The sequence below is a fragment of the Microcaecilia unicolor genome, chromosome 4, assembly GCF_901765095.1.
Source record: "Microcaecilia unicolor chromosome 4, aMicUni1.1, whole genome shotgun sequence".
Classification (NCBI taxonomy): domain Eukaryota; kingdom Metazoa; phylum Chordata; class Amphibia; order Gymnophiona; family Siphonopidae; genus Microcaecilia; species Microcaecilia unicolor.
The window spans coordinates 190,765,420-190,790,310 of NC_044034.1; the positions used below are offsets into that span (position 1 = coordinate 190,765,420).

The 24,891-nt window shown below is 46.3% G+C and overlaps 1 protein-coding gene across 1 annotated transcript in view; it reads right to left on the bottom strand.

The window, feature by feature from the left end:
• The window catches only part of ABCC8 (ATP binding cassette subfamily C member 8), an 803,652-nt gene that overhangs the window by 599,708 nt on the left and 179,053 nt on the right, over positions 1-24,891 (bottom strand). Inside the window, 5 exon segments of the mRNA XM_030201075.1 lie at positions 14,850-15,038; positions 19,340-19,431; positions 19,434-19,493; positions 19,496-19,519; positions 19,522-19,576. Coding sequence (XP_030056935.1) covers positions 14,850-15,038; positions 19,340-19,431; positions 19,434-19,493; positions 19,496-19,519; positions 19,522-19,576 — 420 coding nt within the window.

Sequence of the window (24,891 nt, forward strand, 5' to 3'; positions counted from 1 at the left end):
CCATCCAGGGTCTGCCCTCCCTCTCGCTTCCCCTTCCATCCAGGATCTGTCCCCTCTCTCTCTCTCTCTCTCTCTACCCCTTTTTTCAGCCCCCAGTTCCAGCCCCCTTATCCCACCTGCCCCTAGTTCTAGCCCAGCCCACATATACTACTACTACTACAAATCATTTCTATAGCGCTACCAGTCGTACATAGCACTTCATCTCCCACCTGCCCCCCCTTTTCAGCCCCCAGTTTCAGCTCCACTATCCCACCAGTCTGCAGTTTCAGCCCCAGCCCTTTTCTTTCACCAGTCCCGAGCTTCAGCCCCAGCCACTTCTCCCTGTCCCCTTTTCAGCCCTCAGTCCCCACAATTTCAGCCCCTGTCCCTTTTCAGCCCCCAGTTCCAGTACTAGCCCCCTTATCACACCTACCCTCCTTTTCAGCCCCCAGTTCCAGCCCCCTTCATCCACATGCCTTGCATTAGGGACCCCCTTTTCAGCCCCAGACCCATTTTCCCACCAGCCCCAGGCATGGCCCCCATTTTCTTGCATGGCCCCTTCTCAGACCCCAGTTCCAGCCCCCTTCTCCCCTCTGAACACCACCCACCCCACCCCAGTCCCCTTCTCCTCTCTGAGACCCCCCCCACCCCAGTCCCCCCCCTCTCTCCCCTCTGACCCCCTCCCCTTCTCCCATCTGAACCCCACCCCCTACCCCACCCCAGTCCCCTTCTCCCATCTGAACCCCCCCCCGACCTGACCACCAGCTGCGTCGAGAGATGACAGCCCTCTTCTCCTGCCACCACCCTGCCTTAAAAAAAAATCGGTGAAGTGGCGTCGCAGGCAGAGCCTCATGTCTACCCTGCTTGTAAAAGAAGCAAATCTCCTCGTCTTCGTCGGGCCTTCCCTCACTATATCCCACCCTCACGGAAATAGGAAGTTACCTCAGAGAGGGCAGGACACAGTGAGGGAAGGCGCGACGAAGACGAGGAGATTTGCTTCTTTTACAAGCAGGGCAGACATGAGGCGCTGCCTGCGATGCCGCTTCACTGATTTTCTTTAAAGGCAGGGTGGTGGCAGGACGAAGAGCAGCGGGAGCGGGAGCACCCCCCCCCCCCCCCCCCACCCACTGACACCTGGGGCAGACTGCCCCACCCGCCCCGCCCCTGGTACGCCACTGGTTGCTGAGGCACAAGCCATATCTAGAGAGGCCAAGGAGATTGCAGGGCAGGGGTTTGTGCTTCCCCTCCCCCCCCCCCCCCCCCCCACCCTGGTAAAACAATTGGAAGTGACTTTAGACTCTATCTGGGCTGGATTGGAATCTATTTACAAGGTATTTTCCTTAGTATTTGCCAGCAGTGGCTGAGAACTTGCTCAAGGTTCAGAAAGCTGAAGTGAATTTGAAAATACAAGGAGAGAAGATAGAAGAATTAATGGACCAAGTTAATCACTACTACTACTATTTAGCATTTCTATAGCGCTACAAAGCGTACGCAGTGCTGCACAAACATGGAAGAAAGACAGTCCTGCTCAAAGAGCTTACAATCTAGTAGACAAAAAATAAAGCAAACAAATTAATTAATGTGTAGAGGAAAGAGGAGAGGAGGGTAGGTGGAGGCAAGTGGATACAAGTGGTTACGGTCAAAGCAATGTTAAAGAGGTGGGCTTTCAATCTAGATTTAAAGATGGTCAAGGATGGGGCAAGACGTAGGGGCTCAGGAGTCTATTCCAGGTGTAGGGCGCAGCAAGACAGAAGGAGCGAAGTCTGGAGTTGGCAGTAGCGGAGAAGCGAACAGATTAAGAACTCTCAAACTACTATGCTGCAAGATCATCAGTTGTTTCAAAGGAACATTAAGTAGAGAGGTGTGGTAGCCTTGTTAGTCCACTTTTAAAGCTAATCAATAGAAATAAAACAAAATAAAACATGGAAAAGAAAATAAGATGATACCTTTTTTATTGAACATAACTTAATACATTTCTTGATTAGCTCAGAAGCTTAGCTACAATTGGGTGGCAGAGCAGGTGGGGGAAGAGGGGTTGGTGGTTGGGAGGTGAGGATAGGGGAGGGCAGACTTATACGGTCTGTGCCAGAGCCGGTGATGGAAGGCGGGACAGGTGGTTGGGAGGCAGGAAAAACTGCTGGGCAGACTATACGGTCTGTGCCCTGAAAAAGACAGGTACAAATCAAGGTAAGGTATACACATGAGTTTATCTTGGGCAGACTGGATGGACCGTGCAGGTCTTTTTCTGCCGTCATCTACTATGTTACTATGTTTTCAAAGGTTGCCCTTCTTTGTCAGATCGGAAATAAGCAAATGTTGGTAGATGACAGTATATATAAGTGAAACATCAAAGCATTTCAGTGACAGTCTAACAGGATGGGGGTGGATAGGTGAGAGACAGGAAGATATGCATGGAGACAGGAGGGTGACAAAGCAGTACACTTTTATGGTTTATAATGGGCTAGAAAACCCAGATCTTTGTAAGTCCTGTCTGGTGGGTGTCAAAATATTTAATCATTCTGACTTCAAAGGTCTTACGTTCCTGTATTGTTTTAAAGTTCCCTTTCAGGATTCTTACCATGAAATCACTGGTACAGTGTGCAACTTTGGGCACCAGCCCCTGGATTCTATATAGCACACCTAGAGATCCGCGATGAAATCCAGGTTTATCTGTAACGCGTGTAACTTAATTGGCTTAATAAGCTTAGCATTTACACACACAAACTCGCTAAGCATATTCTGTAATGCATTCTGAAATTGACACGCATTGTTAAAGAATATGGCCCACCAAGCCTAAAACTACGCACAGAGATTTACACCACATTTTCATTGGTGTAATGGAGGCATGTAGGTTTAGGTGCTGGGATATCAACTAAGCACATTATATTACCATACTACTACTACTACTACTATTTAGCCTTTCTATAGCGCTACAAGGCATACGCAGCGCTGTACAAACATAGAAGAAAGACAGTCCCTGCTCAAAGAGCTTACAGTACTAGAGGACAATTTTCTGTTTCTGTGGTGTTGCATTGTATGCAGAGTCTGGCATCGGGGGTTCAGTTTAATTTTTGTCTAAATAGAAAGTTTATGATTACTTATTCTATAGTGGATTAGGGTGTATCTGTATTTGTGACAATACCAAAATCTAGGCACCGCTTATAGAATACACTTAGGCGGAAATTTTTCTGTGTGGATTTTTAAGATGTCATTTCCAATATATAGAATCCAGGAGTGAGTGTCAATTCTGTAATGGCTTTGGGGTGCACCATTGCAGAATAGTAGCGTAAATCCATTTTTTTAGCAGGCATGTACAGTCACTTATGCAACATAAAGAAAACAAAGTTTCAGAGTATTTTGTGTTCCAGAATAGCAAAGCTGCAGAATTTTTTTTATTTATTTGTACACTTGGTAATACCGCAAAATTGATCCTTGACAGGCGACTAAGCGGTTTACAACACCAAAACAGAATTTTCGCCATGCTGATGAAGAGGAAGGATAAGGGAGGGTGGGAAGGGGGGACCATCCTTTCTTGCATACTCCTCTATCCAGCTTATAATTGAAAGAGAAAAACGCCTATATTTCGACCCAAATCGGGAGATGGGCGTTTTTCTCGCAAAGGCGCCCAAATCGGTATAATCGAAAGCCGATTTTGGGCGTTTCCAACTGCACCCGTCGTGGAAACGAATAAAGTTGACGGGGGGCATGTTGGAGGCATGTCCGGAGGCGGGACTGGGGCGTGGTTATCAGCCGAGGAGAGATGGCGTCTGTAGCTGATAATCGAAAAAAAAGGAGCTGTTTTACCGCGATTTTGGGTCACTTTTTTTGGACCCTTTTTTTTTCACAAACAAGTCCCAAAAAAGTGCCCCAACTGACCAGATGACCACTGGAGGGAATCGGGGATGATGTCCCCGGACTCCCCCAGTGGTCACTAACCCCCTCCCACCAAAAAAAAACCCCACTTTAAAACTTTTTCCCAGCCTGTATGCCAGCCTCAAAATGCGACACAGAATGTGTTCGATCCTGTCACAGCCTTTCCCTGGGTCCTATGTGGCTCTCGGGTGCACTACAGAATCACATCAGCATTGCATTGTGGTGGGTGTAGGGTATTGGGCTCCGTGATTTCATTAGCTGTGTTACAGTCTCACGACGTTGGTAGTTGGTAGGCTCTTCTCCCATGGTGCTTTACCCCCTGCCTACTGGGTCAGAGTGTGCCCTGTTGTCAGTGGCGTAGCAAGGGCGGGGCGGTGGGGGGGGTCCACCCCGGGTGTCATCAGGTGGGGGGGTGCTCCGCTCCCGCTGCTCCGCCTTAAAATTTTTTTTCGAAGCACCGGAGAGTGGCAGGCAGCGCGCCTCACGTCTGCCCTGCTAGTAAAGAAGATCTCACTGACGTCGTCGCCCTTCCCACATTGAGTCCCGCCCCCCCTCTGAGGCAACTTCCTATTACCGCGAGGGCGGGCAGGACTCAGTGTGGGAAGGACGACGACGTCGACAAAATCTTCTTTACTAGCAGGGCAGACGTGAGGCGCGCTGCCTGCCACTCTCCGGTGCTTCGAAAATTTTTTTTTAAGGCAGGGACAGGGTAGGGCAGCAGGAGAACGGATCTCAGCTGTCGGGGTCGGGGGGGGACTCAGAGGGGAGAAGGGGATTGGGGAGGGGTGGGGGAGCTCAAAGGGGTGCTTAAAGGGGATTAGGGAGGGTGGGGGAGCTCAGAGAGGGGAGAAGGGGATTGGGGAAGGGTGGGGGAGCTCAGACGGGGTGCTTAAAGGGGATTAGGGAGGGTGGGAGAGCTCAGAGAGGGGAGAAGGGGATTGGGGAAGGGTGGGGGGAGCTCAGAGGAGTGCTTAAAGGGGATTACGGAGGGTGGGGGAGCTCAGAGAGTGGAGAAGGGGATTGGGGAAGGGTGGGGGAGCTCAAGGGGTGCTTAAAGGGGATTAGGGAGGGTGGGGAGCTCAGAGAGGGGAGGAAAGGGATTGGTGAGGGGTGGGGGAGCTCAGAGGGGTGCTTAAAGGGGATTAGGGAGGGTGGGGGAGCTCAGATGGGTGCTCAGAGAGGGGAGGGGATTGGGGAGGGGGGGAGGGGAGTGCTCAGGTGGGGAGAAGGGGGTCTGAAGCTGGAACTGGGGTCTGACATGGGGGCAGGAAGGAAAATGGGTCCATGCCTGGGCAGGTGGGAGAATGGGTCTGGGGCTGAAAAGGGGGGATGCAAGGTATGTGGTGGATGAAGGGGGCTGAAACTGTGGGGACTAGGGGCTTTAAAGGGGGAAAGGGAGAACTGGCTGGGGCTGAAGCTCGGGACTGGTGAGAGAAAAGGGATGGGGTTGAAACTAGGGGCTGAAAAGAGGACAGGGAGAAGTGGCTGGGGGCTGAAGCTCGGGATGATGGAAGAAAAGGACTGGGGACTGGTGGGATAGTGGGGCTGAAAAGGGGGGCAGGTGGGAGATGTGGGCTGGGGCTGGAAACTAGGGCAGGTGGAATAAGGGGGCTGGAACTGGGGCTGAAAAGATGTGGCAGGAGAGAGAGGGGATAGAAGGGGGAGCGTGAGGGAGGGCAGACCCTGGATGGCTGGTAGAGGGAGGGCAGACGGATTGAAGGGGAGAGAGAAAGAGGGCAGACTGGGCAAATGGTGGATGGAAGGGGCAGAGATAGAGGGCAGATGTTGATGGAGGGGGAGGAGAGAGTGGCAGACTGGGGCAGATGGGTGCATGAAGGGGCAGAAGTGGATGGAAGGGGAGAGAGGGCAGACACTGGATGGAAGGGGCAGAGAGAGAGGGCAGACACTGGATGGCAGAGAGAGAGCGAAGACAGATGCTGGATAGAAGGAAGACAGTGAAAAGATTAGGAAAGCAGAAACCAGAGACAACGAACTGTAAATATATATTTTTATTGTTTGCTTTAGGATAAAGTAGTATTGTAGCTGTGTTAATAATGTTTTATAATAGAACATGTAAATAAGGTAATCTTTTTATTGGACTAATTTTAATACATTTTACTTTCAGAGAACAAAACCCCCTTCCTCAGGTCAGGATAGGACACTGTAACAGTACTATACTGAATTGACCTAAGGAAGGAGGTTTTGGCCTCTGAAAAGCTAAATGTATTAGTCCAATAAATGATATTATTTGTTTATTTCTATTTGTTAATTTGTAAAGTGGTGATTGGTATTTGTTAGTTTTTTCAAATTACATCTGCGTCTTTATATTTTGCACAGTACTAGAGGACATTTTCTGTTTCTGTGGTGTTGCCTTGTATGCAGAGTCCTGGCATCGGGGGTTCAGTTTAATTTTGTCTAAATAGAAAGTTTATGATTACTTATTCTATAGTGGATTAGGGTGTATCTGTATTTGTGAAAAAGACATGGCTTTCGGTTGGCATTGACTGTGCAGGATCTACGATCTGTACTAATCTGTCTGTTTTCCGTTTTACAATAGGTGAATTGATGTTCTAGTGCTCACTGTAGTGTTTAAGATGCTTGCCTTTTCCTTGTGTGACTCGTTCAAATTACTGCTTTTGGTATGGTAAAATTGCTCTATAGGTCCTGAGTGTTTTGTATTCTCGGTATGCCTAGTACTGGATTTCGGGGGGGGGGGGGGGGGGGGTTAAAAAAAGACGGGCCCCGGGTGTCAACTACCCTAGCTACGCCACTGCCTGTTGTGTTTCCTGTTGTAGTCCATGCAGTAGTGGCCATTTTGTAAGCCAGTTTTAGTTCCCTTTCCTGTGTTAGCCATGTTAGACAACTTAGTTCTTACCTTGAATGTGGCTGAAAGAGGGCATTGTACAGCATTCTGCCAGCTCTGACCTACTGCTCATCTCAGTACCAGGGAGACTCGTTGTCAGTGGGGCACAACCTCTAATCTGCAGTTAACTGTGAGTAAACACGGTTATTCCAATAAAGGACGTTTTCGGAGAGATTAGTCTTCAGGTGTCACAAGTCCTAGAGGCCTGCGTGTATGCAGGTCCCTGGAGCACTTTAGTGGGTACCGCAGTGCACTTCAGGCAAGTGGACCCAGGCCCATCCCCCCCCCCACACCTGCAACACTTGTGCTGGTAAATGGGAGGCCTCCAAAACCCACTGTACCCACATGTAGGTGCCCCCTTCACCCCTAAGAGCTATGGTAGTGTTGTACATTTGTGGTAGTGGGTTTTGGGAGAGGGGGGTTGGGAGCTCAGCACCCGTGGTAGGGAGCTATGCATGTGGGAGCTTTTTCTGAAGTCCACCGCACTGACCTAGGGTGCCCAGGTTGGTGTCCTGGCATATCAGGGGGCCAGTGTACTACGAATCGTGGCCCCCTCCCATGACAAATGTCTCGGATTAGGATGTTTTTGAGCTGGGCGTTTTTAGTTTCCATTATCGCAAAAAAAAAAAAAACGTCCAGCTCAAAAACGTCCATTTTTTCGAAAATTCGGTTCGGCCCCACCCCTTCACGGACCCGTTCTCAGAGATAAAACGCCCATGGAGATAGGCGTTTGCATTCGATTATGCCCCCTCCACGATTACCTGCTCTGACAGCCCATGATTTAATAATGTGTGCTAACACCGTAATTGCATATTGTTTTATGTGATGGATTTTGTAGCAGATAAGGTGCTATAACAATGTTACTAATGATTAGCATATGCTATTTGTAAAGTTTGATGCCAATTTTGGTTTTATATTCACTGGTTAAAAAATGTTTCTATCATTGTTGGGATGGTTTTTGCTGTATGCAGATATAATAGTTGTAAAAAAAAAAGATCACAATGTCAGTACACAATTACCCTGTCTAGTTGGTTGACTGAGGAATCTCAAGTTGTTGTAGACAAATTTTAGCTGATCATTCCTAGACCTAGAAAGTATTAAGCACCCATTAGTTCAATGATGGTTAGCCAGGGAGTACAACTAGCTGTCCAGAAACAGTTAAAAATTCTGGGGTCAATATTCAGTATGGTTTAAGCGGACAGGAAAGGCTCCTGCTGCTGAAAATTGGCCCTCGCCCCCATGGCACTTTCTGTTTAGTCAAAACAATAAATGACAACATTCCCACCAAATATTCAATACACACCAATCTATGATCAGTGCACAAAACTTATTAAAATAACACGAGGGAAAAAGCCTCAAAGAAGCCAGGTCCCGTTGCAATTTTCCATGGACTCATAAACGGCTACAATTCTATCATAGTCATAAAAAACCTCCTGTTTTCAAACATCTTCAATTATCTTATTTAAAGTGCTTCAAAAAATGTAAGCTTAACTGTACTTAACTTTCTTTCAAATTAACATCCCTTCCGCCTACAGGCCACCACTTCTGTCCGACAATGGCCACCGTTTCGATATCCGCATCAAAGACATGCTCAGTCTTAACTGCTGCTGGCTGCTCTGACTGCTTTCTGGTTAGTGCCAGGGCAGTCCATGATAAAGTCAGGGCAGACACTGGAAATTGTGCCTGCCCAGCAGAATTCAGTGATGGTGCCAACATAACTAACCAGGCAAGTTGCACAGTGCAAAAGGCAGTTCTAACTTTGACCAATTAACTATGCAGGTATGACCCTGAATATCAGCCATACCCACATACTTACAAACCCTGCCCATTTGCCCAGATTATTCTAGAAGGGGTGGTTTTTGGGTGGGAGGATCCAATGGGTCTAAAGTGGGGTACAAGGATAAAGGTTTGCCTAAGATGTTTAATATCCTTACACTGCTCCTGAATTCTACCTGCTTTCCATACCCATTCCTGAGGCCCATATGTTTTTTTCTTTTGGTATCTGCATGTTGTAAGGAGGAGGTAGAAGGAAGGCAGAGAAGAGCTAATAGTGACCTTCGAAAGCTAATCAAGAAATGTATTAAGTTATGTCCAATACAAAAGGTATCATCTTATTTTCTTTTCCATGTTTTATTTTGTTTGATTTCTATTGTAACCTTAAGAGTGGAGTAACACGGCTACCACACTCCTCTTAAACTGCATTGTAAGCGATGCTGCCACAGTGCTTAAGATATATGAAAATCTCAAATATTCCCTTGTTGACGCTGCCACCCAAATCTCATACCAGTGCTGCTTTCCCAATATCTCTTCTCCGAGTACTGTGGTATATTCGTTTTTGTAGGATGCTCTGGGATGGGTGTGAGATGGGGGCTTTGGTTGGAAGTTTTGAAAATTCCTCTATCACACTGACATAATCTTTAATGAACAGGTTACTAATATGCTAAGGAGCATAGGAATGGTTACCTGAGATTGTATGAAGCATGGCTATAGGAGATAATTAAAAGTGGATAAACAGAACAGCAAACCTGGACAAATTCCATGAAAATTTGGTATCTATACAGTGTATACAAACAAAACATTTTTTGTGGTACCTTCTCTTTAAGGATCAAGGCAGACGAAAAAGGAGAAAACCTCCGCATAGACAGCAAGTCCAAAGAAAACAGCAGAGGTGATCCAGGAAAGAAGGAAGCAACCGAAGGTTCACAAACAAATTTTTATTGAAGAATGATCCAGAATGACCCTACTTGGCCACGTTTCGGCTTCTTATTCAGAGTCTTTTGAAAATTTCTACAAAAAAATAGTCCTTCAAATTATGGAAGGAAAATAAGTGTTAACCTATTAGCGAGATCTGAATGGGACTTTTGCTTACAGCTGAATTTCAGGGTATACATGTTTAGGTCCTTAAGTCTCATCTCATACAGCTTTAGGTGCATATTTTTAACTTCCTGGGACCAGAAGAGGTGCTGTAAGGGGACTTCCAGAAAGGGAGAGAACTTCACTAGTTTACTTTATTCAACCAAAGAATGTTTCTTCTCTGGTTGAAACACTCTTATAGTTAAATCACACAAACCAATTATAAAGCTTGTCCTGATATTCTATTACATTTCCTGATACTCTGCAAGTTCTGGTGCTGCTTCCCTGGTTGCTGTTCCTGTGTTACGGAGGAGGAGGAGCCCTGTCTCTACGTTGTTAAGCTGTAATTGTATAGTGGAGGAGGAGCCCCATCTCGGCGCTGATCAGCTGTTCTGTCTAGCGGCGGAGGAGGCCCGTCTCGGCGCCGATCAGCTGCTGCTTGCCAGATGCTTCCTCCTGTCCGATGATTGCCGCTGTGCGAAGCCGGGGTCTGTGGAGAGCGATCCGGGACCAAGTTACGCTGAGGGTGTTGGACGTGTGTGATTGATCCTGCCTTACTTCACCTTACCCTCGGTTCTGCTGTCCAAGTGCCTGTGGATTTACAATCTGTCATTTTAGCCTTCAGCACCAGAGGGCATTACTTTCATTAATCACGTTGGATTTCATCTTACCAGCATCTCTGCATTCATACCCCCTATGCCTCTGGCTGATTGAAGACTGCACCCTCCTGCTAATTACTCACCATTATTCAAAAATCGTACATCCATTCTAACCCCTTCCCACTTTTACCACAGCTACCTTTCTGATTTAATCATGATCTCGTCATCCACAATTCAAATCTCTACCTGTCTGCCCTAATCTTATGTTCACATTCCACTCATCTCTGGTCATAGGAGACTTTCATCCCGTACGCAGCCTCGCTCCGCAGCTCGTTTTGATCAGCTGTCTGCTCCAGTCACATCTAAGTCCTATCTTAACGAGCAATATCATCATTCAATTGTTCCGGTCGTGAGAGCAAAGCCAGTGCACTTCCACTCATTCTGAGTGGGGTATATAAACGCCAGATCCGTAGTGAACAAACCTGAACTGATTTCTGACTGGATCTCCTCCGATGATCTTGATATGCTGTTCATTACAGAAACCTGGATCAGAACACCCAAAGACCCCATCGTGCTAGATCTCTGCCCGAAAGGTTACAAGATCATCCACTGGGCCAGAACAGACAGAAGAGGTGGTGGGTTAGCACTCATTTATCACTCCTACCTCATGGTAGAAACAAGTTCGGAATTGATATCTACTTCGCTGGAAATCGCAGCAGTCAAGGTTCATCACTCCTCTCTTTACGGTCACCTAGTCTGTGTGCTGTTCTTCAGACCTCCGGTTACTTGGTCTAGCAGTAAATCTGAGCTACTGGATTTTATTTCACACATCTGCTTGACTAATTCGAATATACTCCTACTGGGTGACCTTAATCTCCACTTAGATAACTCTGCTTCACTGTGTATCCATCACAGTTCTTAGACTTTCTTCGCCTTTGTGACCTCGACTGCCCTACTACTGGCCCATCTCACTGTAAAGGGCATACTTTGGATCTCCTCTCATTTAAATTTTTAGACAATAAGAATTTTTCCTGCAAGATATTGGATGTTTGAAACGGCTTGGTCTGACCACTATAAGTTGCAGTTCACCTTGCGTTGGCAAACCTTAGGTCTCCCCCAGCCTCGCATGATTCGCCAATATTACACTAGAGGCGTCATCGACCCCAGCCTTTCTGGAAGTCCTTCTACAGTTACGGCAGGGAATTGCAACCAACCACGCCACCTACCTCTCTGACTTTGGAAAATAATGCAAGGCTGTGCTGGATTCTATTGCACCTCTACATCTCAAACTTCCTATATCCGTACTCAATGCCCTGGTTTCTCTGCTGATCTTAGAGCCTTAAAAAAAGAAACTAGACGACTTAAAAGAGCTTGGCAATAAACGGAAAACAGATCTTGCCCTGGGGGCTTGGAAAGCTGTCACCGCAAATATAAGTACGCCATCCGGCAAGCAAAGCGTATTTACTTCTCATCTAAGTTACGTCTGCTGGCCGGGACACAAAAAAGATATATCAGCTATTAAACTCCTTCCTTGATACCCGAAAGCTAGAACTCTCCAGTGCTGACCTTCCTTCTGTCACCCAACTTGCCACTTACTTTAAAGAGAAAATCCTACCTTGCGGTCTTCAACTGTTAGTTGCTTTTCTGACGTGGATGACTTCCTGGAATCCTTGGCCATACCTACGGATTTCTGCCCGGCCGATCGCATTTGACCAACTTCAAACGCCTATCACTAGAAAATGTATCCACTGCTTTACTTAAGTTCTCCAATAAGTATTGTAGACTGGACGTCTGTCTGAACCATCTCCTAAAAGTCACCCTGAAATGTTTTATTGAAGAACTGACTTGCTACCTAAACTTCATGTTAAGTTCAGGTTCTTTCCCGCCAGGCCCATGGTAACATTCTCCTAACCACCCATTCCGAAGAACCTAAAGATCAAGCCAGATGTCATCTCTAACTATCGCCCCGTGGCTTCGATACCCCTGGTTACCAAGTTAATGGAGAGTATGGTCAACGTCCAGCTCAACGAATTCCTGGCCGACTATGATATTCTTCACCACTCGCAGTCCGGTTTCCGTGCTCAATATAGCACAGGGACTGTTCTGGTCACCCTCTTATCGAACTTTAAACAAGAACTATCCATCGGATGGAAGGTTTTTTTGCTTCAATTTGACATGGCAGCGCCTTCGATATGGTGGACCATGATCTCTTGCTACATCTACTGGACTCTTTTGGCATTGGAGGGCCTGTTTTACACTGGTTTGAGGGCTTCTTGACTACTAGATCTTACCAGGCGCAGTGAACTCCGCCACTTCTGCTCCATAGAAGGCCTCTTGCAGGGTGCCACAGGGCTCACCCCTTTCACCTACCTTATTTAATACTAGTAAGAAATGCCCGTTTCTGGCAAAAATGAAACGGGCGCTAGCGGGTAATCCCCCCCTGTCCTCCCTCCCTCCCGAGTTTGCAGACACCCCCTCCGTGCCTCCGTTCCGAGTTGCACACCTCTCCTCTTCGTCCCTTCGTCCCTCAGTGACGTGGTTGCGAGGGCCGCCCCGCCCTCAACGTCATCGCGTTTTGACGCGAGGGCGGAGCTACAGTGACTGGAGCCTGCAGGCCAAACCGGATATCTCGGGCGCCTCAAGTTTCCGGCTTGAGGCTTCAAAGTGCCTTTTATATATATATAGATTATGATGACGCCTTTAGCCTCAGCTCTCGCCAAATTGGACCTCAATCCTTTCATCTATGCTGATGATATTACCATCTACATCCCCTTTCATACCACCGTATCAGAAATTGCTAATCTCATTGAAGCTTGCTTCTTCCATCATACAGCATTGGGCTCAGGTGTTTCGCTTCAAATTAAACAAGGACAAAACTCAGTGTCTCTACTCTCGTCCACCCACACCCAAATAACAGACACATTGCTTCCAGTAATGGGCTTTGCTCTTCCAATTGCCAACAGCCTGCGGCTTTTAGGAGTGCACCTGGACATGCACCTCCAGTTGGATAATCATGTGCACTTGGTCTCCAGAAGAATGTTTCATGCTATGTGGAGGCTCCGGCGCATAAGATGTTTCCTTACCAGAGATCTGTTCCGTACACTTGTGCATTGGCTCGTCCTCTCTCACCTGGACTATTGCAGCGGGCTGCAAGGCCTCTTTGCTGAAAAAGTTCCAAACAGTTCAGAACACTGCCGCGCGACTCATCCTGGGTGAACAATGGTTGCACATGCCGAGCCCCTGCGCTTCAAAACTCCATTGGCTGCCTGTACATGAGCGTATTACATTTAAGCTCTGTTCCTTAACCCATAAAATCATCTATGGGATTGCTCCGGACTATATGCTCCCCTTGATCGACCTTCCACCCAGGAATGCCAATCCTGCTGCCCGGTCTTATCTCCATCTACACTTCCCAAACTGTAAGGGCAGTGGTGTGCTGGAGCAGGCTCTCACAGGCTCGCAAGAGCCGGTTGTTAAGTTTTTAAGAATTTTGGGAGCCGTTGTTAAAGTAGGGCCCTCCATGCTACTTTAACAACTGGCTCCCAAAATGTGGGCTTGGGCCCCCTGCTGAATTATCTTTTACTTTGCTGGTGTGGATGCTGAGCCCTTCCAGCCAAGTAAATAGACTACTGCTGCTCCCGCTCCTTATTTCCAGCTCTGGGCAGCAGGCTGGGACTTCTCGAGCATGTGAGAGAAGTTCCAGCATGCTGCTCAGAGCAAGACATAGGGAGTGATGGCAGTCCATTTATTGGCTGCCAGCAAAGGTATGCCTAGCGTGCCCGCACGAAGGGAGGGAGGAGAAGAGGAAAGTGTCGCTCCCCCCTTCCCCCACCCCCCGGCCACCCCTGGCCCTTCCAACTGCAGAGCTGGCTACGTCCGGAGAAAGAGCCTGTTGTTAAAAATTTACCAGCACACCCCTGTGTAAGGGTGTCAAGTATAAGAAGATTTTCACCTCTTCTTTCCGCTACTGGTGCCCTAAACACTAGAATGCTCTCCCGCAGCACCTTAAAACACAAGCAGACCACATACTCTTCAAGAAGTTGCTGAAGACCTACTTCTTTGCTAAAACTTACTCCCCTATTTACCCTGCTGATTGATGCAACCTTCCTGACCCTCACCCTGCTTAGTCTCCCATTGTTAGCTACTGTTCCCCCTGTCTATTCTTTGTACACTTTTCAATTATTTTTACATTGTAAATTTACTTAACTTTCTGTAAGCCACATTGTGCCTACATGAGTGGGAAAATGTGGGATACAAATGAACCATAAATAAATAAATAAATAATAGTCTTCATCAGGATCATCACAATTCAGTGATTATTTATATATAATCCCCTTCTAGCATGGAGGACTTTTCTACATTAGGAAATTATATATAAACTTGTGTTCCATTAGGCTAATATTGAAGACTGTGATGACACCTAATGAAGGCTAGTGCCAAAACTTGGCAAACTAGGGTCATTCTGGGTCATTCTTCAATAAAAGTAGGTTTGTGAACCTTCAGTTGTTTCCTTCTTTCCTGAACCCACCTCTGCTGTTTTCTTTGGGCCTTCTCTTTAAACCAGCAACACAATAAATATTTTACATAATTAAATGCCACTCTACTAAGTGACACCATAATGGAATAAAACTTGCATTCAAAGTCATCATCTCTATGTTCAAATAACAGATTCCAGGCAGTACCTGTGGATGAAAGGTCTTATTCTCATTACTTAAGTGGTGGACAATCCCAGAGATACAAAGTGGACCAGCAAATCCAAGCAAATCTGCCAGAATACGGAAGATGCTGCTGAGAACAAGGGGCCTTCCAAATGCATAGCAAAGGGCACACCAAATGGATTTTGACCCTTGAGGACATGAAGACCGTTTGCTCTGTTAGGGGGAAAAAATAAAGTTAAATTCATTCTCAGATGATATTTGAGTTACTGTTCAGATTTTCAAGGATAACAGTGAAGGTTTTGGCTGAAAAGAACATGCTGAAACAAGCGCCAATGAAAGAGAATGTCTGATGATAACAGTTATAAAGCATGAAGGCAATATAGCAAGCAAAATGCTCTCAGAAGCAGAAGTTCCATTAAACTAGCAATGCATTTCTCTTAATGACAGTCCCCCGGATTCTATAGGTAGCCAACAGTTGGGGGCCCAAATTTGGGTGCAGAGCCCAGATGCACACATAAACTATAAGAACATAAGAATAGTCATACTGGTTTAGACCAATGGTCCATCTAGCCCAGTATCCTGCTTCCAACAGTGACCAATCCAAGTCACAATACCTGGCAGAATCCCAATAGTAGCAACATTCCATGTAGAATCTCAAATAGCAGCAACATTCCATGCTACCAATCCCAGGGCAAGCAGTGTTAATAACCAATAATTGAGTTTAATTGGCGCTAAGATTTATGCACATACCTGCCTATGCGGTATTCTATAATGCTGGGTGCACAACTCATAAGGGGCATGGCATGCATTATCTCCTTGCTTTGATTTTGAGTTACTGAAATGTTATAGTTTTATTTATTTTGTGTTTTATCTTCATCCTAGTCCCCTATTCTGTTATTTCCCCTAGGATACCCCGATACTAGTTTGCTGATTCATGAAATCACTATACCTCCAATTATTGATGGACTCTATGCCCTTTCTGCGGCATTGTCTGTTAATACCTTGATGACTCAACATAATTTCATTGCAGCGCTGCGTACGTCTAGTAGCACTTTAGAAATGATAAGTAGTAGTAGTAGTTTGTGCTTGTTTAATTCTACTTGTTGTACCTTTATACCTTTTAATTCTGCTCCTCATGGTAATTTCACTAAGGTTATTCAGCGATTGCATTTTAGCTTTCTGTAAATTATTTCTTGTTAATTCCACACATAGTATGCTTTCTCAGTTCTCTGCTGTATCTACTGTTGCCTCTATGCAGGACTGAATTGCGTTAATGGCAGGAGACTTCCCCTTTGTGGAGGTTCCTGTTTAGTTCCATGCGATTTCCTTCCCCCCCCCCCCCCCCCCACACACACACACACACATATTTTGCTGAAGCATCCAGCGATGGGTTTCTGGTCTCTTCATTACCTGTTTGCTGTGGATAGTAAATAATCTCATCTGTTTAGGGATTATTTAAGAGAGAAATGTACACATCTGCTGTCCATATGATGGTGGGACCACTGTGTAACTCCTAAGATGCCTGCCTTTCTCTCTGTGAAGCAGAGTTTGCCCAACTCTGTAAAACAGCAAGGTAAGGTCATCAGGAGTTCACTACTACTACTACTACTATTTAGAAATTCTATAGCGCTACAAGGCATACGCAGCACTGCACAAACATAGAAGAAAGACAGTCCCTGCTCAAAGAGCTTACAATCTAATAGACAAAAAATAAATAAAGTAAGCAAATCAAATCAATTAATGTGGACGGGAAGGAAGAGAGGAGGGTAGGTGGAGGCGAGTGGTTACAAGTGGTTACGAGTCAAAAGCAATGTTAAAGAGGTGGGCTTTCAGTCTAGATTTAAAGGTGGCCAAGGATGGGGCAAGACGTAGGGGCTCAGGAAGTTTATTCCAGGCGTAGGGTGCAGCGAGACAGAAGGCGCGAAGTCTGGAGTTGGCAGTAGTGGAGAAGGGAACAGATAAGAAGGATTTATCCATGGAGCAGAGTGCACGGGAAGGGGTGTAGGGAAGGACGAGTGTGGAGAGATACTGGGGAGCAGCAGAGTGAATACATTTATAGGTTAGTAGAAGAAGTTGAACAGGATGCGAAAACGGATAGGGAGCCAGTGAAGGGTCTTGAGGAGAGGGGTAGTATGAGTAAAGCGACCCTGGCGGAAGATGAGACGGGCAGCAGAGTTTTCAACCGACTGGAGAGGGGAGAGGTGATTAAGTGGGAGGCCAGCAAGAAGCAGATTGCAGTAGTCTAAACGAGAGGTGACAAGGGTGTGGATGAGGGTTTTGGTAGAGTGCTCGGAAAGAAAGGGGCGGATTTACGGATGTTGTAAAGAAAGAAACGACAGGTTTTGGCAATCTGCTGGATATGAGCAGAGAAGGAGAGAGAAGAGTCAAGATGACCCCAAGGTTTCGAGCTGAGGAGAACAGGGAGAATGAGAGAGCCATCAACAGAAATAGAAAACGGGGGGAGCGGGGAGGTGGGTTTTGGGGGGGAAAATGAGAAGCTCGGTTTTCGTCATATTTAATTTCAGGTGGCGTTGAGACATCCAGACAGCGATGTCAGACAAGCACGCTGAAACTTTGGTTGGATGCAAGGTGAGATATCAGGGTTAGAAAGGTAGATTTGGGAGTCATCAGCATAGAGATGGTAGGAAAAGCCATGGGATGAGATTAATGAGCCAAGGGAAGAAGTGTAGATAGAAAAGAGGAGGGACCAAGAACAGAACCCTGAGGTACGCCGACAGGCAGAGGGATAGAAGTAGAAGAGGATCCACCAGAGTGAACACTAAAGGTGCGGAGGGAGAGGTAGGAAGAGAACCAGGAAAGGACAGACAGCAATCCAGCATAAGTTCTTATCTAACATTCCACTTGTAACCACAGCACAGGGAGGAGTGAATAGATGGGACACAAGCCCTATCATGTGCAAGATTTGTGGTTGAAGGTCCTGAGACTGGTTTTTGCAGGAAAAAGTAAAACCAGATGTCGTTTTTAGATAAGGAGGCTACCAGCTGAGACAGCAGTGGCAGAGACAGTACAAGTGAGGATTGTCACCTACACACAGTTAATAAAGGTATAAAAGGAATACTTCAGAAAATAGGAGCTTTGCTAGCACCTAGTAGTGCTTTGCTTCTGAGCTGGTATTCCTCACACAGGAAGAAAAAAGACTCTTTTGCATGTACTACTTTTTTTTTTTTTTTGTTACATTTGTACCCTGCGCTTTCCCACTCATGGCAGGCTCTATGTGGCAGGCAATGGAGGGTTAAGTGACTTGCCCAGAGTCACAAGGAGCTGCCTGTGCTGGGAATCAAACTCAGTTCCTCAGTTCCCTAGGACCAAAGTCCACCACCCTAACCACTAGGCCACTCCTCCACTTATGAATTGTAATAGGCAAAACAGCAATTAGATGTCTATTTTCTATTTGTAATAAATAATCTTCTATGATAAATATATGATTGGTTTAATGGTGTATCTCTTCCTGTGATCTTTAGTCCAAATTAGTTTATCCAGGGATAAGTGACTGACAGTTTAGCCTTGCATCTTGCAGCCTGTCTGATAAGGAGTCATAGGTATAGAGCTAAACAGAGGAAATGTCCATAGTCTGTTATTGAGATGGTAATGCGGAAAGCCACTACTTGCTCCAGGATTGGTAGCATGGAATGTTGCTACTAATTGGGTTTCTGCCAAGTACTTGTGACTTGGATTGGCCACTGTTGGAACAGGATACTGGCTAGATGGACCATTGATATGGCTATTCTTATGTTTTACTTTTACTTTAGAGAAGCACAATAGACGATGATCTTGGATACGCTGAGTATGACCCAAACAATTAGAGTTTCTGAAGACAATCGTCTAGGATTTTATAAACCAAACATGTTTTAAGCAACATGGGCTTCTACTGGCAGACAGTGAAGTTGTACCAAAAAAGGAGTTATAGGAAAGGAGGAGTACATGTACTCTATGGTTATATCAAGGCTATTTCATGTGTAAGAACCACATACAAACAAACAACAACAAAAACAATTTGTGCATCACAAAAGCAAAGTTATTAAAACTTTAATAGGTAGGAGTACTTGCTAAATTTTCCACTCTCCTTCTGCATTCAAGCATTTACTCAGGGCAAGTCATCACCTTGGTGTAACAGTTTATTCCACTTGCCAGTGAGCACTCAAATCAATGAGAACAGGCCTGCTATGAAAAGTGGTGAGGAGGAGAGTGGAGCAGAATTTCTCTCCTTGCAATCCCTCTCACCTACTCATGGTAGAGTAGAGGGCCCCAAAACTTCTTAGTAGGCTGTGTGTCTTTCAGGTCTGGGCAGGCTTGGGATTTCCTAAAGAATGGGAGACTAGGGCAATTGTTCTTGTGGCTCCTTCCTAAAAATGGCCCTGTATTAAGCTGGCTAAAATCACTACCATTTGTCTTCTTTCCTCATAAGATACCTAAAATAAGCTGGCTCTCAAAGCCTGCCCTGAGCCTCCTCAATGTAACATTGCCATAAAGGTCACTTCATATCATGAACATACCTTTTGTGCCTGGAAAGCCTCATTAAGGCGTATATAATTGGTTAAGGCTCTCATAGCAATGGGGAGCTTTCCTATTGCTTTCAGGTCAATTGCTTTTGTGAGCTGTTTTAATAACGATCCATCCACCAGTAAGTCCCTTTGGATAGCAGGTTACAAAGGGCTGTAGGAACCGAACACCAGGTCCTGAAGATCCTCTGGTGGTTTTACTTCTTTGGGAGTTTGGAAGAAAATATATCTCTGATAAAAAGAAATAAATTGCAAAATACAGATTACATTACATGCAGACTAGACAGCTAATGAATATGCATTCCAATGTAACGCCAATTTTAAAAAAGGTTCCAGAGGAGATCCGGAAATTATAGACCAGTGAGTCTGACGTCGGGTGCCGGGCAAAATGGTAGAGACTATCATTAAGAACAAAATTACAGAGCATATTCAACAGCATGGATTAATGAGACAAAAGTCATCATGGATTTAGTGAAGGGAAATCTTGCCTCTCCAATCTACTACATTTCTTTGAAGGGGTGAACAAACATGTGGATAAAGGTGAGCCGTTGATATAGAGGGGCATAATTGAATGGAAATGCCTATCTCCATGGGCGTGTTATCTCCGAGAACGGGTCCGTGAAGGGCGGGCCGAACCGTACGTTCAAAAAAATGGACGTTTTTGAGCTGGGCGTTTGTTTTTTTTTTAGCAAAAATGGAAACTAAAAATGCCCAGCTCAAAAACGTCCTAATCCGAGCCATTTGGTCATGGGAGGGGCCACGATTCGTAGTACACTCGCCCCCCTGATATGCCAGGACACCAACTTGGCACCCTAGGTCACTGCGGTGGACTTCAGAAAAAGCTCCCACATACATAGCTCCCTTACCACGGGTGCTGAGCTCCCAACCCCCCTCCCCCAAAACCCACTACCCACAAATGTACAACACTACTATAGCTCTTAGGGGTGAAGGGGGCACCTACATGTGGGTACAGTGGGTTTTGGAGGCCTCCCATTTACCAGCACAAGTGTTACAGGTAGGGGGGGGATGGGCCTGGGTCCACCTGGCTGAAGTGCACTGCGGCACCCACTAAAAGTGCTCCAGGGACCTGCATACACGCAGGCCTCTAGGACTTGTTACTGCTGTATAATTGTCTTGTCTGAAAAGAAGGTGAGCCCTTAGGTCCCGCAAGGCCCCGAACGACCTCAGAGGACAGCCGTGCAACCCAAGTCTTCACCCGCGGCGACTGCCGTTCACCAAGGGTTTAGCCCCCAGCTGCAGGCGGTCAACGGGACTTCCGGAACCCGCGTGGTTGACGAACTGACCCAGAACTGGAACCAGGAGTGAAGAGGGCAGGTGGAAAACAGAGGAGTCCAAAAATCGGCAACGGTCAGGGCAGGCAGCTCACAGAGTAGTCTGAAACAGGCAAAAGGTCAAGGCAGGCGGCTAGCAGAGTAATCCAAAACAGTCCAAAGGTCAAAACCAGGAGAGCAAGGAAACCAACTGAGAACTAGAACACACGAAGACTGGCCTCGGGAAACAGAACCTGAAGCAATGACTTATCTCAGGCCCGTTTCCTTAAATATTATCAGTATTACAAACCGCCCAGCCCCAGCCGACATGGCCGGCCAATCAGAACCCGGTTACTGACAAAATCCTTCTGATTGTTCCGTCCGACCTCCCAGGTGGGACTACAGCACCGGGCCTCCCAATCTAACTCCTCTGAGGCGGAGCATCGGGTTCCCGCGCCCGAAAGTGAAGGAGACGCCGGCCATCGCATCTCGGCACCATTCTCCCCACTGCGCAAGCACAGACCCCATAGCCGGCGATCGAGAGCCCGGCAGCCGCGATCGCCGGCACACGGCCTTGGCCCGGACTGGGCGGCTATCGCCGCGGTGAGCCCCGGCTCTCCGCTGCGGCCTCGAGAAGGCCGGCCCTCACCGCGATGGACACCGGTTCCTGCTTCCCGCAGAGGAAGCAGGCCGGAGGGAGTGATGGATGTTAACAATAACATTGGCACACCATTTAAACCTGAAGACTAATCTCTCCGAAAACGTCCTATATTGGAATAAGCACGCTTACTCACAGTTAACTGCAGATCAGAGGTTGTGCCCCACCACTGGCAATGAGTCTCCCCGGGTAGTGAGATTAGCAGGTCAGAGCTGGCAGAATGCTGTACAATGCCCTCTTTTAGCCATATTCAAGAGTAAGAACTAAATTCTCTAAATTACAGAAAGACCTTACGAGACTGGGAGACTGGGCGGCTAAATATAAATAATAAACAATGGCAGATGACGTTTAATGTGAGCAAGTGCAAGGTGATGCATGTGGGAAAAAGAACCCAAATTATAGCTAAGTCATGCAAGGTTCCACGTTAGGAGTTACGGGACCAAGAAAGGGATCTGGGTGTCGTCGTCGATAATACACTAAAACCTTCGGCTCAGTGTGCTGCTGGCGGCTAGGAAAGCGAATAGAATGTTGGGTATTATAGGAAAGGTATGGAAAACAGGTGTGAGGATGTTTAAATAAACTGGATGGCTGAAGATAGGACCCGAAGTGGTGAACTGGATTAGGAACTGCTTGATGGACAGACGCCAGAGGGTGGTGGTGAATGGAGTTAGCTTGGAGGAGGGAACGGTGAGTAGTGGAGTGGCCTCAAGGATCGGTGCTGGGGCCGATTCTGTTCAATATATTTGTGAGTGACCTTGCCGAAGGGGTTAGAAGGTAAGTTTGCCTATTTGCGGATGATACTAAGATCTGTAACAGAGTGGACACCCGGAGGGAGTGGAAAACATGAAAAAGGATCTGAAGAAGCTAGAACAATGGTCTAAGGTCTGGCAATTAAATTCAATGCCAAGAAATGCAAAGTGATGCACTTAGGGAATAGAAATCCACGGGTGACGTATGTGTTAGGTGGCGAGAGTCTGATAGGTACGGACGAGGAGAGGGATCTTGGAGTGATAGTATCTGAGGATTTGAAGGCGACGAAACAGTGTGACAAGGTGGTGGCTGTATCTAGAAGGTTGTTGGGCTGTATAGAGAGAGGTGTGACCAGCAGAAGAAAGGGAGTGTTGATGCCCCTGTATAAGTCGTTGGTGAGGCCCCATCTGGAGTATTGTGTTCAGTTTTGGAGGCCGTATCTTGCTAAGGATGTAAAAGAATCGAAGCGGTGCAAAGAAAGCTTCGAGAATGGTATGGGATTTGCGTAACAAGACGTATGAGGAGAGACTTGCTGACCTGAACATGTATACCCTGGAGAAAGGAGAAACAGGGGTGATATGATACAGACGTTCAAATATTTGAAAGGTATTAATCCGCAAACGAACCTTTTCCGGAGATACGAAGGTGGTAGAACGAGAGGACATGAAATGAGATTGAAGGGGGGCAGACTCAAGAAAAATGTCAGGAAGTATTTCTTCACGGAGAGAGTGGGTGGAAGCTTGGAATGCCCTCCCGCGGGAGGTGGTGGAGATGAAAACGGTAACGGAATTCAAACATGCGTGGGATAAACATAAAGGAATCCTGTTCAGAAGGAATGGATCCTCAGGAGCTTAACCGAGATTGGATAGCAGAACCGGTAGTGGGAGGCGGGGCTGGAGGCTGGGAGGCGGGGATAGTGCGGGGCAGACTTATACGGTCTGTGCCAGAGCCGGTGGTGGGAGGCGGGGATAGTGCTGGGCAGACTTATACGGTTTGTGCCAGAGCCGGTGGTTGGGAGGCGGGGCTGGTGGTTGGGAGGCGGGGATAGTGCTGGGCAGACTTATACGGTCTGTGCCCTAAAGAGCTTAGGTACAAATCAAAGTAGAGTATACACAAAAAGTAGCACACATGAGTTGTCTTGTTGGGCAGACTGGATGGACCGTGCAGGTCTTTTTCTGCCGTCATCTACTATGTTACTATGTTATAATGCCATTGTATTGCTCCATGGTGCGACTGCACCTTAAGTATTGTGTTCAATTCTGGTCGCCGCATCTCAAGAAAGATATAGTACAACTGGAAAAGGTGTAGCGAAGGGCGACTAAATGATAGATGGGATGGGACGACTTCCCTATGAAGAAAGACTAAGGAGGCTAGGGCTTTTCAGATTGGAGAAGAAACGGCTGAGGGGAGACATGATAGATGTATATAAAATAATGAGTGGAGTGAAAACAGGTGGATGTGAAGCATCTGTTCACACTTTCCAGAAATACTAGCACTAGGGGGCATGCGATGAAACTACAGTGTAGTAAATTTAAAACAAATTGGAGAAAATGTTTCTTCACCCAACGCATAATTAAACTCTGGAATTCGTTGCCGGAGAACGTGCTGAAGGCGGTTATCTTGGCAGAGTTTAAAAAGGGGTTAGACGGTTTCCTAAAGGACAAGTCCATAAACCACTACTAAATGGACTTGGGAAAAATCCACAATTCCAGGAATAACATGTATAGAATGTTTGTACGTTTGGGAAGCTTTCCAGGTGCCCTTGGCCTGGATTGGCCGCTGTCGTGGACAGGATGCTGGGCTTGATGGACCCTTGGTCTTTTCCCAGTGTGGCATTACTTATGTACTTACGTACTTAACTGGCCAAGGTCGCTGCATAAGTAAGTCAGCCCTATCTTTATGCAGTGTGCCATAGCTGGTTAAGTGCCATTTAAGTGCTGAATATCACACTTAGTTGGCTATGGTTTAGCTGGCTCCATAAACTGATAAATTCAATGCTGGAGGCCAGGCATGGCCCAGCATTGTATTTCCAGGCATAATACTGGTGGCAGTCAGCGTAATGCTGCTGGCTGAATATCGACCCCACGCTAATCAGTTAGGGTGTGGCAATGTAGCTTAGTGCAGAAATACCTACTCTTTGCCCCCTGACATGTTTCCTTCTCAGAAAGTTGCAGATTTACCATGGAATACCTGAGTGTGCTGTGATAGGCATATGCCAGTGCTTATTGCAGCTTAAAAAAAGGAGCCCCTAGTATGTAATGCCTAGTATGTAAATGCAAGAGGGACATATATATATGTAACTTAATGAAAATGAAAGGTACACACGACCCTGCCGCATTTAGGTACTCACAATTATGTCAGCTCTATGGCTGGAGTAACTGCAGACGTGTAAATGTTGGGCGTGCCAATAATGGGTTACACTAATATTCTATAAGAAAATCTGGACACCCAGAATAGGCTTCACCTATGGGGCACAGGAGCCTCAATGGAAGCACCCAATGAACTGCCTTCATTGGGTTGGAGTAGTAGCTTTTTTTAAAATTATTTATTTATTCATTTTCATTAAATAACAAGTTATTACACTTGACAGGAAATACAGAAATAAGAAAAAAAAAATTTTATAAAGCCACAAATGTTTTTAAAGTACAAAAAAAAATAAATTTTCTTCTTTAGACCTCAAATTTGAGGGGGAATGTAAGGAAAAAGAAGACATCTTAAATCAATAATATTAATCACATAGGAAACAGGCTTAACACACTTGCCCGGTCCCTAAATTCATATTATATCATCATATGGAAATTAACATTTAGCCAACTGTTTTCATATTTTTATAATTAATATATTTCTTTATTTCAACCTTTTAAACA